We start from the raw sequence: 15,359 nt of genomic DNA on the forward strand, positions 1-15,359 counted from the left end.
ATTACCTTCCTACATAATCATAATGTCTTTAAGACATGGAGTATGTCTTAAAGATAAAGTCTAGTCCGTTTTCTTCCACTCAACTTTACATATACATTTTTGAAAGATTGATTTATATTCATAACTTTTCATATTAACTCCTGTTGAGGTTTCCAATCAGACATTTTATGTTGCTTTAAATGTGGAAAATTATAATAATAAAAAAACACCACTTCTGAACTCATTAAAAAGTCCTTTGAAAATTCAAACCACAACTGTTGGAAAAATGACTCATTTTGTCAAAACTGTCCATTAAGTCTAAACCAATCATGGTCCGGCGAATTGGTAACCGTGGTTTTTGATAAGGGTGACATGGTTCTCTGCCATTGATCCAGAAATGGTGCCGCCATCCAATTCAATAACTTGGATACAATTACTGCTTATTTGCATGTCCAGTCAATGGGGACTGCAAGATGAAAGCAATGTAAAAAAAAAAAAAAAACTGTGCAATGCAGCTGTTAGAGTTGAATAATCTAAAATAGATTTGACAAAAAAAGGTTTCTTTATTTTCTTTTGTTTTTTTTTTTAGGTAGCTTGAATCTTATCTCTGGTCTAAATTAACTTGATTATTTGACATTAAAATTAGAGAGTGTTTTATGTCATTTTGCAATCTGAGAAATTTAAGATTGAGATAGCCTAAGTGTTAAAATTACAAATACAAACAGATGAATTATTCTACATGAGATTGTTTCAAGCACAACTTTGCATTATCCCCAAAAAGGGAGAATAAATAGAAACAGTGTATTATATGAACAGTGTGACCATCAGGAGGTTGATGTGATTCATTGTTTTAGGGAAGGCCCTAAAAAAACTTAAATGACGTAATTAGGTTTTCCGTTTCTTTGTTTGGCTCGCCTCTTGGCCACGCCCTCCTCCACCAGATCCACAATAAAAGAGCCAGGATGTGTGTGTGTCTTTGTGTGTGTGTTACTCGAGCGTGTGTGGACAACAGGTGCACCACCGCTCCGGTAATAATGCCTACAGAGCGCCTGTATTCGCTCTGCGCTGGGCTTTTCAGGATACACTCGCTGCTTTTTATGTCTTGATTTTCTTCATTATTTCTGACCGTAAAGATGCCTTTTCCTCCGATCAGCCTCCAACAGCGGATCTCCTCTCCTGGCAGGGAACTATTTGGGAAAAAGAAGGGCAACGCAGACCACTCTCAGGCTGCACAAGCCGGCAAATCTGGATCCGAAAAGGGAAAACAGCCCAGTTCCTGGGCATCAGCAAACCTGCGGAATCTGGGGCGAAGATCGCAGCCGGAGAAGAATAAAAGCCAAGCTCAGAAGCCCAGTTCAGGGCAAGAGACTCAGGGAAAGTCCTCCTGGCTGTCGGTGCCCAAACCGCAGGAGCCATCCTTGGGAATAAGGCGCTCCAGCTCAATGGACTCCGCCAGACATCTCAGTGGGAAAGAGGAAACAAAGAAGGAGATCCAGTTCTCGCTCAGCCTCACTCCTGAAGCCATTCTAGTTATTAAAAAGCGGAACCTGGAGAAGCAGATGATGGCCAAGCAGCAGAAGTGCTGCGCCTCCGCGGACTTTCGGCACCGGCGAGTTTTTCCGTCCAAAAAGGCGCACGGAGCGTCCAAGTGCTGCGCTCCGGGCGGCAAGACGGACAGCGCGGAACAGCAGGACATTACCGCCATTGTTAAAATATCTCTGCTGAACGATCAATACAAGTACGATGATGTGGAGTACGAGGATGAGGACGGGGATGTGGATGAGACCGTTGTGAGGAAATGCAAAGAGTGGCTGAAAGGAGTGGAAAATGCAGCTGCTTTGGTGAAAGCAGACAAACTTTCAGCACTTCCGCACCTCAAAGGCTGCTGACACCTGACTTCAAATCTTTATCATTATTATTAAGTTGGAAGAAAGGCATGACGGACTAATTCGTTTTATTTACAAGACTTCAGACAAGTGAAGGAGATCTACTCTAAGAGGATGTCAGGATTTAAAAAGATGTCACTAAGTTTAAAATGCCACAAAGGGCAGATTACTTTTAGATAAGAAACATTCAATAATACAGTTCAGGTTTAGAAGAGTCACGTTCTTTCACGTTTTTTTTTCTTTTTAAATCGTCTTGGTTCAAGTTCAGATGCCATTTTGCTCTCACTTTCTTCTCAGTTTCTCTTTGCACACGGATTTATTTCCAGTGGGCGTCTGTGGATTGGCTGAGGTCAGCGGAGGCAGCCAAAGCGCTCTTCTCCTTTTGTTGGAGAACAATAAACTGCTGGAGAACATCAGCGACTCAAGCACAGACTGACTGAAACCCAGCGCGGATTCTTTGGTTTTTATCTTCTGCTAATTGGGTTCACTTGATCAATCAGTGATGTGGTGAATTCAGGAAAAATGGGACAGGAAAAAATGTATGATCTGAGCATCAAAACGAAACCCCTTTTAGTCGGTAAAATATATTTTCTAAATTAGTACCTTTTTGTCCCATTTTACCAAATGACATGGTAAATTGAGACGTTCTAAACGAAATATATCACTGTTGTCAGCACATAAGATCTGATATAAAGATTTAAATTTACACATTTTTGAACGCAGTAAAAGTTTATTATGTGGGTTGTCGTGGTAGGTAGAGAAAAGAAAGAGCAAGGAAGACTGGATCATATTTTCAAATGAATTTATTTATTTAACAGAATTTACATTTATCTAAAGTTATGAGAAAAGAGTCAAGCTGTTGGTAATTATATCAGCGCTTTACAGAGCTTGTAAAACTTTGACCATTTTAGTGACAGATCAACGCAAATATGGTTTACTATTTTTATTTAACAAACTGGTGAGCATTCATAATAAGTATCACAGTTACAGTTAAATTGTGCCAATTTGCTAAACGTGTCAAATATAATTTTGTCTCAGTTATGATAAAAGCAGAGAGCCATGCTTTCATAAAATAACATACTTAACTTTTCTCACAAACTGAAGAACTCAAAGCTATAAAACACATTATAGGTTCATTGTTAAATTTGATTACAAAGAAAAAAAGTGCCCCAATTTACCTGAATTCACCCTTATCACAAAATATTGATACGGTCAAATATTTTATCAGCTGAAATTTTGTATTCATTTTGACGTAAAAAAAAAAAGTTCTTATACAAACTGGCCATATTAAATTGCTTAGATTTATTAGTTTCTTCTTGTGTATTGTTCTCTTGCTGATTTGTGGTCTTTAGGTCTGTTCTTGTCGCTGTTTCCCAGACAGCATTTTCATAAAGGCTCTTTGTTTCTGCCGTGCAGCTACCTAGAGCCATTTGGGCATTAGCGTTTTAAGCTTCTTAGATTTCCTGTTAAGCAGGGTTGACCAATGAGTGCTGCATGCGTTCCCAGGTGCACCATTCCTGCAGGAAATTACCTCCAAAATATGTCGATACATCAAACTAAACATGCCACTAATGTTTGTACAAGAATGACACTTTATTATTTCCTGTATCTCTTTTTTTAGAGTTAGGTATTTTGCAGCCTTGATGTTCTCCATTGTTTTCTGCAATAACTTTGTTTTTACCCTGGAAGTGTTTACTCAGGGAAAAACAGCTGATCAGGAAATGAAATACAGTCAATGTCACAGTGGAAGAGAAATAAAGTTATAGAAGGACCTTTGCGCTTCTGTATTGATTAATTTCACCTTATCCTGTGTGTTTGTGCATATTAGATCACCAAACAATAATTACATTCAACTGGAAGTTCATTCGGGCACTTTCTGTAACTGGGTAACAAGGTGTTTCTGTCATCTGTGGTTTGTTTGAAACAATCAGAATGAATGAGTTACATTGTTGTGTTGTAAATGCTTCCATAAAATCTGGATTTTTATTCAGAATCTTGAGATTTTATCGATTAATTTGAGCTCTTCTCGACTGGGAGATGGACAGAAAACAAATGACAGACTGCAGCTTGATCAAGTGTTTCCACAGGAGCTCAAAATTTGCTCAATTATATTAACCACACCTGACTAATATTTGACCAAATATCTGTAGGAAATTTGTAGGAAAACTTTTGGTAACCACTAATAAGCTTCTGGCTTAAATTCTTTGAACTGACTAGTTGTTTATATGATGTAAAGTTGAATAATTTAGAAATAGTGGCTCTTTCTTAATCCACCTACTTTGTGCAACGCACCAACAGTACAAGAAGCTAATCGACTGATATCATAATGCTTCCTCTATCATGCTTGCTAGTTGGTAAACTCTCACCTTGGCTCCTTGAGAAAGTTATCTTATCAACAAGATGAATCTTTATCTCTTCTGGTTATGAAACATTTTCTGTTGAAGTGCACTGAGTTTGTCCCATTTGGCAGCAGATGCTTGAAGGTGATTGTTTTAGTGGCGATTTTCCTTTCTCAGTCTTCACACTCTCAATGTTTTCAACATCGACCAACGCCTCGGTGGCTCCTGGGTTGATCTTGAACATCCTTACTACTTTGATTTCATCTGACCTGGACAATTTGGGTCAGCTGCTTGAAACTTGGATTGCCAAAAAAAAACCCATCATGACTAGAATGGGGTGTCAAACTCTGTCATTTTGGGCCCTATCCAAGATCTGAATGTTCTTAAAGGACCAGAATGTATTAATAAAACCCATTAAACTATTGAAAATTCAATAATATTGACCATTTTATCACTCTGGTCAATCCATCCAGGGTTTTGTTATTGATAATTACCAAAGTTGTATGAAAAACATTCACATTAATCCTCAGGTAACATTTGCCTAGTTGATTTCTTTGAATATAAAAAAAATGGCAGTAGCATCAACATGGTTTTTACTCAAGGATGAAATCTGATTGCATTTTTCCATGAGATTCCAGTCGATTCCCTGTATTTTAGATGCATAGGAACGACCTGCTGGTTTTGGAAACAAACTCTGCTCATTGGCAACTGGAATTTTCTGTTCTTCACCAACAGTTTTGGAAAGCAGTACTGTAAATATTCAGACATTGCCACAAAGTTTGTCACAATGTGGTCCAGTGTAATACTTCACTTTCTGTCTCATGCATGTCCACACAGTAAACACCTTGTTACAATCAAAGCAACTTGCAGGACAGATGCTCCACATGGGTTCAGACTCGGATCATATCAGGACCGAACCAGTCTGTACGAGGGCCTGTTTGGTCCTCAGTGGCTCCTGTACAGATATCATCATCTGGCTTGTTGACCAAAAGTTATGTAATCTCCTTGTCTATTGTGTCTTTTCAATTGCAGCCTTGTCTGTTGGACTGATTTAAGCCTGAAGCCAAGCTATTCATGACTCTGTTTCTCTATGGGCGGCTTTACTATCTCAGCAGCAAGGAGCAAGCAACAATCTGTTCATTTTCTTACTTTTACAGTTGTTTTCATCATTTTCTTGTGCTTTTATTGCTACTTTTTGTCTGCAATTCAAATCCTTTTTTGGATAACAAATGAAAAGGAAATCGCTGTAATCCTCCTCAGCCCTAAGATCACTTTCTAGGTCAGTGACACAGCAACATTATCTGGAGCTGATTTATAGTGTCAGAGAGAAGAACAGATGGGTCCTGCCTCCGCCTCATCGTTAACACTTTGCAGCACTAAGAAGAGAACTGCCAGTCCTTCTTGCCCTAGAAGTGATAGTATTTCTGTTTGTGGCAACTGAACTGTTAAACCAGCGGCACCTTTATGAGAAAGGAAAGAAATGAATGTTTTCTGCAGGGACCTGGCCCAAAAAGCTCTGTAATGTTCCGTGACAGAGAAATTTCTCAAGGACAGAGCGGCATGAGAGAGCAGAGTCTTCCAATAGAAATCAGAACCATGACTCGTCTTCATTTATGGATCATTAAAAGAAGAATTAACCTGTTTCATACAACTTTTATCTATATTAGCTTTTTACAGCGCTGTAAAAGTGTTCACATTTAATCATGCTAGATTCACAAGTTTCCATGTACTTTACTGGGATTTTCAGTAACAATAAAAATGTAAAATTTGCGCCATGTATTGATATTCGACTTGTCTTCAATCTGAAGGGTTTTAGAACCACCATTCACAGAAGATGCAGATGTAAATCATTTGGATTAGATCTCTACCACTTTGCATGTCTAGAAGAAAATTTAAGCACTTTCTTCTTTGCAAAAATAAAAGCTTAATTAGCCTTCCAGATTCTGAACTGGTGTAGTTCAGAATCTAGTCTGAACTAAATCAGACCAGAGCTAGTTAAAATGGTCTTTAACTAGACCATTTTTATTTTGAACCAGAGTTGTCAAACTCCTGTCCTCCTGGGTCAGCATTCTGTAACTTTTACATGCGTCCCTGATCCAGTACCACAGAGTCCTGCTAATGACATAAATATTTGAGTCAGATGTGTTGAAGCAGAGCCACATCTTAAAAGCTGTGGTCATCGACTCTTGGGAATTAGCTTGTCACTTGTGATCTGAACCAGTTCAAAACATTCAGATCCAGACCCAAAATGTATAGAACTGGGGTCAGAAATTAACCTAAATACCAGCAATGATAACGAGAAAGTGTTTGCATTTCAGAAATGTTGAAAAGAATTCAAAACAGGACTTTCAAGTAAATTAAAGCACCATGTTGTATATTTTGATATTTGGTTTGGTGTTCAGTTATCTCTTTGTAAACTCCAAATTAAATATTTAGTTGTGAGTCAGGGTCACAAGTGTCCAATTTTTTAATCTGTGGGTTAGAAACTGGAAGAGTTCAGGAAACATTGGTCTAACCATTCCATCTTAGCTCTGGACAATATTTAGCAAGCTAAATATTTAGCTATCTAATTAAACATTTAGATTTCTAGCTAAATATTTAGCCTGTAGCTAAAAATTTAGCTACAAACTAAATATTTAATTAATATGAAAATTGGTGGAAGTGGAATATGAAAATAAAAGTTTTGCGGATCTTTATGTAAACTCCAAATGAAATATTTAGTTTTTGAGTTAAGAGTGAGAGTTACAAGCCTCCAATATTTTAATTTGTGAGTTAGAAAATGGAAGAGTTCAGGAAACATTGGTCTAAACTCTAAAGCATTCCATCGTGTTGGCTGAAAATATTTAGCAAGCTAAATATTTAGCTAGCTAATTAAACATTTAGATCTCTAAATGTTTACATTTAGATTTAGCTAACTAAACATTTAGGTTTCTAAATGTTTAGGTTCAAACTACATATTTAGTTACGGTAATATGAAATTTGGCTTACAGATAAGCAGAAGTGGATTATGAAAATAAAAGTGCTTCAGATCTCTATGTAAACTCCAAATTAAATATTTAGTTTGTGAGCAAAATACCTCTAAGTACTAAATATTTTGTTGGTGAATTAAATATTTAGTTTGGACGTCTGACCTGTTCGAAATGTTCATATAACATGGTGAAAACATGACTTTGAAACATGAACAGCCACATTTATTTGTCTTTATGTTGGGCAAAATGAACCAAAAATATTGCTGTTAATTTTTTTTTACAAAGATGTACAGTTTATTACATCACATTTTAATTAAATTTACTTGCTTTTGTGGTTGTGAAATGATAAAATGTGAAAATATTCCAAGAGTATGAATACTTTTGCCAGTCACTGCATCTGCTGCTTCTTTCCTTCCTTGCTGTTTCTGAAGTCATTTTTTGCTTCTAAAATCTGAGGTGTGTTGGGGATCAGGTAGTAGGATGGTAGCTCTGTGGGAGAGTAGGTGGACTCACTCCTCCTGCCTTTATTTTTGTCTTTTTTTTGTTCATTGCAAAAACTGAAGATAGCTGCGGTGTGGGAGGATGCTCTTGGCTGACGAGAGGGATTACCAAAAAAGAACAAGATGGGTTCCTGATTTTTTTTTTTTTCTTTTTTCTCTCTTCAACAGCGTCTTTTGATAGACAGCTAATGAAAGCACAGATGGACCCTGGAGACAGAGAATGAGGCCAATTCAAGATAGCAGCCCAAATCCCCAAATACTGACACTTCATAGCCGTTTTCCGACTACACATCCCAAGCTGCTCTTTCAAAGCAGCTTATTAAAAATACAGCCGGAGCAGGTATATTTGAAGCACCTCATAGTCTACAGGAATGGCCGAATAATGAAGCAAGAAGTCTGCATTTACTGATCTCCATAGTATAATTTTAAGATCCTCTGATCTGTAATCTGTGCTTAAAGCTGAAACCAGAAATTTGCATACACTAAATAAAAATACAAATTTGCCTTTTTTCCCCACCATCTGAAGTTAAACCAGACCAAGCTTCTCTTGCTTTTGGTTAAAATTATCAAAAGTATTTCTACTTGCATCAAATGGATGGATGGATATGGCCAAAGGGTTCCACTTTGGTCTGATAAAACCAAAATGGAACCCATTGGCCATATCCAGCCATCCATTTTCTGTTCACCCTTGTCCCTCAGTGGGGTCGGGAGGACAAGTCTCCAAAAATGAAGATTTTTATTCCTGTGTTCATTTTTATGTTTCTTTTGAAGTAAATGCTTCTTTCTTGTTGAGTGGCCTATCAGCCCGTGTCGGTACAGGAAACGTTTCACTGTGGATGATGACATCAGCTTGATGTCATCAGCAGCATCTTCACTAGGGCTTTATGTTCTGTTTTAGGGTCAATTTGCACATTTTGGACCAAAACAAGTTATTCTGTGGGACGCAGAACCTGTCTCCTTCCTGAACATCATGATGGTTGGACATTCCCATCATGTCTGTACTTGCATATAACTTTTTGAACAGAGGGATGAGGCACCTTTAAGCATCTGGAAATTATCAGCAAAGATGAACCAGAAGTGTGCAGCTCCACAGTTCTCTCTTCTTTTTTTTTTTTCTTTTTTTGACTTTCAAATCATTATCAAAAAAGAAAAACCATGTTTTAAGAAATAAATTCTCTCATTATTGAGGCATTTACCAAATAGAAATAATGTTGTTAATTCTAACCAACCTAAAAACAAGAGAAGTTAGTCTGATTCAACTTCAGACAGTGAGTAAAAAATAAAAAAACAAAAGTGTCTTTTGATTTAATGTATGTAAACTTTTGGTTTCAACAGTATGTCTGCTCATACTCATCTCTGTTTCCACTGTTTACTTTCTTTTTCTTTTTCTAGCTGTCTTCAGCTGACGTTTCCAGTCCTCCTGCGCCACCTGGAGGAATGTTTGAAGATACACGACCTAAGACTTGCTCTCTCCTCACAAAGGTAATATGCAGCAAACACAAAGACACAACTAATACAGTTCAATCCTTAAATTGTCAAGTTTATTTTTAGGCTGTTGGTTGCTCATTGTGACATTGAGAAAATCAATTTGTTGTTACTTAATTCAGTCTCGCTAGATTTTTTGTTTCTTTTAGCAATACAGTTACATCTCAGTGAGACATTGTTACACTGAGTCATAAATGAGATAATGGTCCCTTGTCCCACAAACATCTTTTAAATTTATCTTAAAGATGCAGAAAACACAGTAAACTTATAGAAGGACAATAACTGAGAGACTCTTGGACCAAATGCAGATTAAGTTCAGTTCGTAGCTGCGTGTTCTCCATCTGTGCCCACATTTTGGTCCATTTAAATAAACTTTGGGGACACCATATGGTGGAAATGTAACTGAACGTTATTGGATTGGGGCTTTATGGTCGCTCTTTGACGGAATGAACACAAGGGGGCAGCAGAGATTCTTCTCTGTAGCCATACAATTGGCCCCTCACCGTTTTCACAGCAGGATCAAGCTGCCAAATGAACGAAACAGTATGGCTTTTATGATATACAGCTTTGAAAAATATGAAAGAAGAATATTTTATGTCATTTTTTTTATTTGCAAGTTGACTAAAGTAATCACTGGACTAAAGAGAAACTGATAAAAACTGTAAAAATGAATCAATAAAATGGGGGAATTTTTTTTTCAATAAGAAACAACTAGTCAGACTAATTTCAGTTCAATTTATTTCATGGAAATAAAATTACATTTGATGTTTTCACATCCCTGAGCATCGTCTTAATGAGACTTTGTAGGAAAACCGGTGTCTTCAGTCAGAGGCTTCTTCAAAGTCACTGTAAAACTGAAAGCTACAGGAGATTCTTCCTGCCAACACCTATCACCATCTCCAACAACAACTCTGAAGAATCTTAAATAATTTGAGTTACAACAACTTTCAATCTCCCTTTGGGGTTACTCAAGTATTTTCGAATTGACAAAAGGATATACATTTTAAAATTGCTATTATAATTAAATCAAATAAATGATCCCCAAGCTAATTGGCAATAGTCAAGGTTTGTTTATTTAGTTCAAGAAGAACAGCGCATGAAGATGTAATAAACAGCTGGAGGGCCATTTGTTTGTAAGAGACAGTATCATTTAGGTTCTTCATGGATGTTAATTTCAGCCCCTGTTGTGTCTGCTCTCTCTTCCCTAAGGATTGACTTTGATTTTGACCGTCTCGTCTCACTTCTGTCTGGGTGTGAAGACAGCAATACGCTCCGGGGGTCTTCCATGAGAGAGATCCTGTCTTATATTCCCCTCCTGTAAAAGTCAAGCTTCATAAGGAGGATGTAATTGTCTTCTCTAATGACTTGCACTTGGAGGGGGTGGGGCAGAGGACAAAGGGGGTATAATAAAGGATTTTAGGGGCCCTCCTGTAGGAATACTTTGCTTCAAATTGCTGAGCAAATGAAACTGCCCGTTGTTTCCTCAGCCTGGGTCGGCGCTCTGCCAGACGGAGGTAAGGCAGGACCAAAGAGGACCCAGTCCAGAACACCTGCTGGGGCCTAATTGGCCCCTGCTGCAGTAAATGGCTTCCTGTGGCTGCGTGTTTACTTCTCATTTGTTCTGTGGGCTCTGTTTCCCAGCCCCTGAAACAAGAGAGGGTCGCTTTAAAATCTTGATTCCCACAACTTTCTGTCTCTGTCCTACTCCGACTGTCTCTCAAATAAAGGATTTCTGAAAGCTGCAGCTCTGCAGCTCATGACTTAACCACATGGGCACGCTGGGGCAGTTTGACACAGGAGGGAAAACATTTAATGTGTTCATCCTAATAATGTGAATTTTCACTTATGAAGTTAGGCAAAATAAATAAACTGATGTTACAACCCACTGAAGTTGATTTCTGATGGTGGCTATACAGACTTTTCCACCCAACCAACATCTACCATCGTCTTCCCAATTCACCTCCACCCAGTTGCTTTTCATACAAAGAAATTTTTAAAGATTCAAGCGAATCCAATCCATACCTTCCTCCAGTCTCACTTTCCTGCTCATTCTGGGAGGGATCGAAGATGTTCCCATTCAACCAAGAACAGCACCTGAGTCTCCTTCCAATGGGACTCACCTGGAAAAATCCCCAAAGGATTCACCTGATCACATATTTATTTGTATGGGATTTAATTTTGTTATTATTGTTGTATAGCTGTTGCTTCCTCAATTGAAAAATAGGTGTTAAATCGTAATGGGACTTCATACGTTGTGAATTTGTAAGGGTAAACGTCTTTTGTTTTTATAACATGAACTTTTTAGTGAGAAATCTCTATGAGCTATGAACCTGCATGTCAAATTTAAGGCAAGAAAAGAAATGTAAAAAAAAAAAGAAAAGAAGAGCTGATCTGGCAACTTCTCGGTGTGAAATCCCATTGACCCCACAAACAAACATGACGAGACGGCGGCCTCTCCTGCCTCTACCGTCCGGCTGTACCATAAGCACATTCCCCACATCCATGAGAAATACCGAAAATAAAAGCAATTAGAGATGAAGTCAAATGGAGAGTTTGCGAATCCCCTGGTTGGGCTTTTAAATAACAAGCCAATTCATCCCACCTGCCCGGGTTTTATTTGCTCAATATTAGCTGGGATGATTTATGGGACACTTGGTGCAGTAATTTGCTATCTTCGTGGCCATCTGGTCATAGTCATTTTAATGTGTTGAATTTCACAACTGTGCTTTACAGGTCTGCGAAATGAGATTAGACTAGAACACACCATGTCTATTCACACAAACTTCAATGAGAGGAAGATTTAAGATAGTTACTTAAGCTAGCTAGCTATATTTGAAGGCAGTTTTTTCCATACCAGTCTACAATTTAAGGCTAAGTGTTAGCATTAGTATTGAACATGTGGAAACACATGTCGTCCTGTGTTGTCTGCAGCTGATGGGGTTTGAACAGGTCTGCTGCAGCTGTCTGGTGAGTAAACGCGCCTCGCTACAGAGTCCTCCCTGAAGCAAGTTTGCACCCAGCAGGCAAAGTGTGTTGTCACCCGAGTGTGCTGTGTTGTCGGGCACGACTATGGCTGCTCTTGAGAAGTAGCACACTGTTAAGAATATCTTAACAACACAACAAATTGTGTGCACAGGTGACACACATCACAGAAATCAAGTTAGCCAGGTTGCTGCAGACTGGGAAAGGCTCAAACCCCAAACTAAATGTAAAAAACAGAAATATTTCAATCTTGTGTTTAGTAAGAGACGTGCTTTATGTCACTTGCTAATTACAAGTAATACAGCACTGTGAAAAAGTGCTTGCCCACTTGCAGATTTATTCTGTTAAACTTTTTTGTCACACTTAAGTGTTTCAGATCATCAAAGAAAATTGCAATATCAGACAAAGATAATATGAGTAAATACAAATACAGAGTTTTTAAACTGACTTAGCACTAAGTAAGCAAACTTAAATATGATTTGTCTGATGATAAGTTAAAAATATCTAAAAGAGCAACACCTGCTGCCCCAATGTAATGAAATTCAAGAAAATATGAGAATCAAACATATTCACGTTTCAGTCTGGAAAGGGTTACAAATACACTTCTAAGTCTTTGTAACTCAAGTTAACTGTTGTGAGTCATTATCCACAAAGGAAGAAAATATGTTAAAGTAGTAGGCCTTTCCATCTGAAAAATAACTCCCAGAGGGACAATCAACAATTTATCTAGGAGGTTACACAAACCCAAACCAGTGACTGAAGCCTTGCAGACCTTATGCACCTCAGTTAAGGTCAGTGTTCACGGTTTTGGAATACTTTTTATGCATTTATTTTTGCTTGACCCAAAATATTTACTAAATAGAAAGATCATTTTAGAAAAGGCATAAGAGAATGGGTTATGTTTCTGAGCAGAGATATGGGCAAGCTAGTGGAGTCCTCTCTTCTCTCACTTCTGTGTGAAGATGGACCAAAGGCAAACAGGGAAGAGCTGGAAGGAGCGCTGGAGAAGACAAACATGTTGGTCAAAGCCAGCTGGCATGCAGGCATATTACTTATCCCAGGTGTGTACTAAAAACTGTTGGACAGTTCAGTCGCTCTGCTCCCTTTATCATTGTCATCCAGGGTTGAGCTCCAGGTATGGGTGTTTGAGTTTTTCTTTATTCCTTCATTCAATCCTCTGTGAGTTTAAATAAAATGTTTCAGAGATCCAGTGTTTTCTAGTCTTTGTAACTATTAAATATTTTACTCTTTTCCTTTCCTTAGCAGCCAGAGAGGTTTTACAGAAAACATCAGCCAACAAACAGCATCATGAAGACCAGTTAAAACAGCTGATGAGAACTTCAAGCTGTTATAAAACAGCATACCAAACTTTCCATATGTCATGCATAGCGAAAACACAAACTTGTGCTAAATATGTTTGGTCTAGTTTCTTGTGCAATTATCTTAGTACTTAATATTGATAAACATTTTTTTTATAACTTGAGAAAATGTCTTGTTGAAATAATCTCACTTTTTTAACATCAATATTAAGACATTGCCTACTTAAAACAGCATACTCTATCTTGCTCAAAAGCTACTTGTGAGTTAGTTTTATCTTATTTCAAGTGTATAAAGATATTTGCACTAGAAAGTAGACAAAAATGTTTAGTAAAACTTTATGATATTGCTGGTATAGCTATAATCCAAGCTAATTAATTAAATAGTTTATTCTACAAAGTATTGCTAAGGGCTGAATAAAGATAAAAATAATAAAAATCCATACTACTTTTTTAGTTAACACTTTACTTATTTTCTTCCTGAACAGTCATAAAATCTAAAGACATAAAATCCTAATAAAAGCACTCTTGGTTTTGGCTGACGCTGTAGAAATAGATCAATAATGTTCATTTATGATGCTGCAAACATGTGAGGGCTGGCTCATGGTGGGGGTGTTGGGTGATGGTGTTGAAGGAAAAGACTCAGGTGCCGACTGAGACACCAGCACTGTTGAAATGGCACTGGTTATGACACCCTTGATTTTTACACTGTGGTTTCACCTCCAACACAAAGGAGTCTCTTTTCTGATGACAAAACGATTAATGGATTAGGAAATGATAAATAATCGTAATATCTGCCACCCACAGATAAAAGCCCTCACATTTACAACTTTACAACCCCGGGAGATCAGGAATCCTGATTTGCGAGTGAGCTGTGTGTGTAGTGGAGAAGAAAATACCAGAGGACTCTTACATTCAGCTTGGATAATCAGGGAGATTCTTGAGGAGAGCAGGATACTTGAGACAAATATACAATAACTTTAAATGTAGGATTATCTACTTTTCCATAGACTGGCTGCATACTAGCCTGAAACATAATTGAAAAAATGCCCCAAAACTTCAGAGTTTGACCTGAGTGGTATTTGTTTTACGCCTGCTGTGAACTCCTGTCCAGACAGTTGGACAGAGAGACAGACAGACTCGCTCTGCTGACAGGATGAACAGGACGTCCAAGGTTTGGTTAGTAACATAAACCAGCCACAACACAACAGCTCAGAGCTCTATGGAGGCTGCCATGTAGCCGTTACATTAATGTCTGGTTTTAATGTTTGTTTTCTGTTTTTTCCTCTGCTGGTCCCCACGGTAACGCAGTTGTTATTTATGAGGATGACACTGCAGTGTTACTCAGAAGTAAATTATGTCATATGTTTTATTGTGGTCAGTGGAAGGATTTTTTCCACCCTCTTTCTTATCCGGTGATTTAAAACAAGTCTTTGACACTTGGACTAAACAGTCGTGTCCCTACGCTCAAAAAATAGTGCACTGCTGACATATTTGCATCTTCAGGTTACAACTACAAACTGCAATGTGATTGGTTGGTATTTTGCACAAAGCAATGCATAATTTTGGGATGAAAAGAGATGTCTCCCACAGTTGTAGTTAGTTCTGGTCTTTGATTGGACTATTCTGTAAAATGATTATGCTTTAATCTAAACCATTGTTGCGTTAGCTGTATGCTTAGGGTTGCGCTCATGCTAAAAGAGGAACTATTCCTTAAGAACTATTTTTAATGCTAACTAAAAGCTGAGGAAGTAATGAATAAAAGTGGGCTAACTTCGGGCCTTGTGCGGCTGAAGACTGGCCCTGGTCAGCCCTGCAGTGGCCTGGCTGCTGCAGGTGTGGCTTTGATCTAAGTGTCAATATTTACAGGTCGATGTAATAAAGCTTCATTCAAATCGCTGCC

The 15,359-nt window shown here is 38.1% G+C and overlaps 1 protein-coding gene across 1 annotated transcript; it reads left to right on the forward strand.

Annotated features, from left to right (window-relative positions):
• The first annotated feature begins 980 nt into the window (after positions 1–980).
• Positions 981–3,640, forward strand: LOC122842900 (proline-rich protein 18-like). The gene has a single exon (XM_044137196.1). It carries the CDS (start codon positions 1,113–1,115, stop codon positions 1,866–1,868), a length of 756 nt encoding a protein of 251 aa, XP_043993131.1. The 5' UTR covers positions 981–1,112; the 3' UTR covers positions 1,869–3,640.
• The last annotated feature ends 11,719 nt before the right edge of the window (positions 3,641–15,359 follow it).

The sequence above is a fragment of the Gambusia affinis genome, linkage group LG13, assembly GCF_019740435.1.
Source record: "Gambusia affinis linkage group LG13, SWU_Gaff_1.0, whole genome shotgun sequence".
Classification (NCBI taxonomy): domain Eukaryota; kingdom Metazoa; phylum Chordata; class Actinopteri; order Cyprinodontiformes; family Poeciliidae; genus Gambusia; species Gambusia affinis.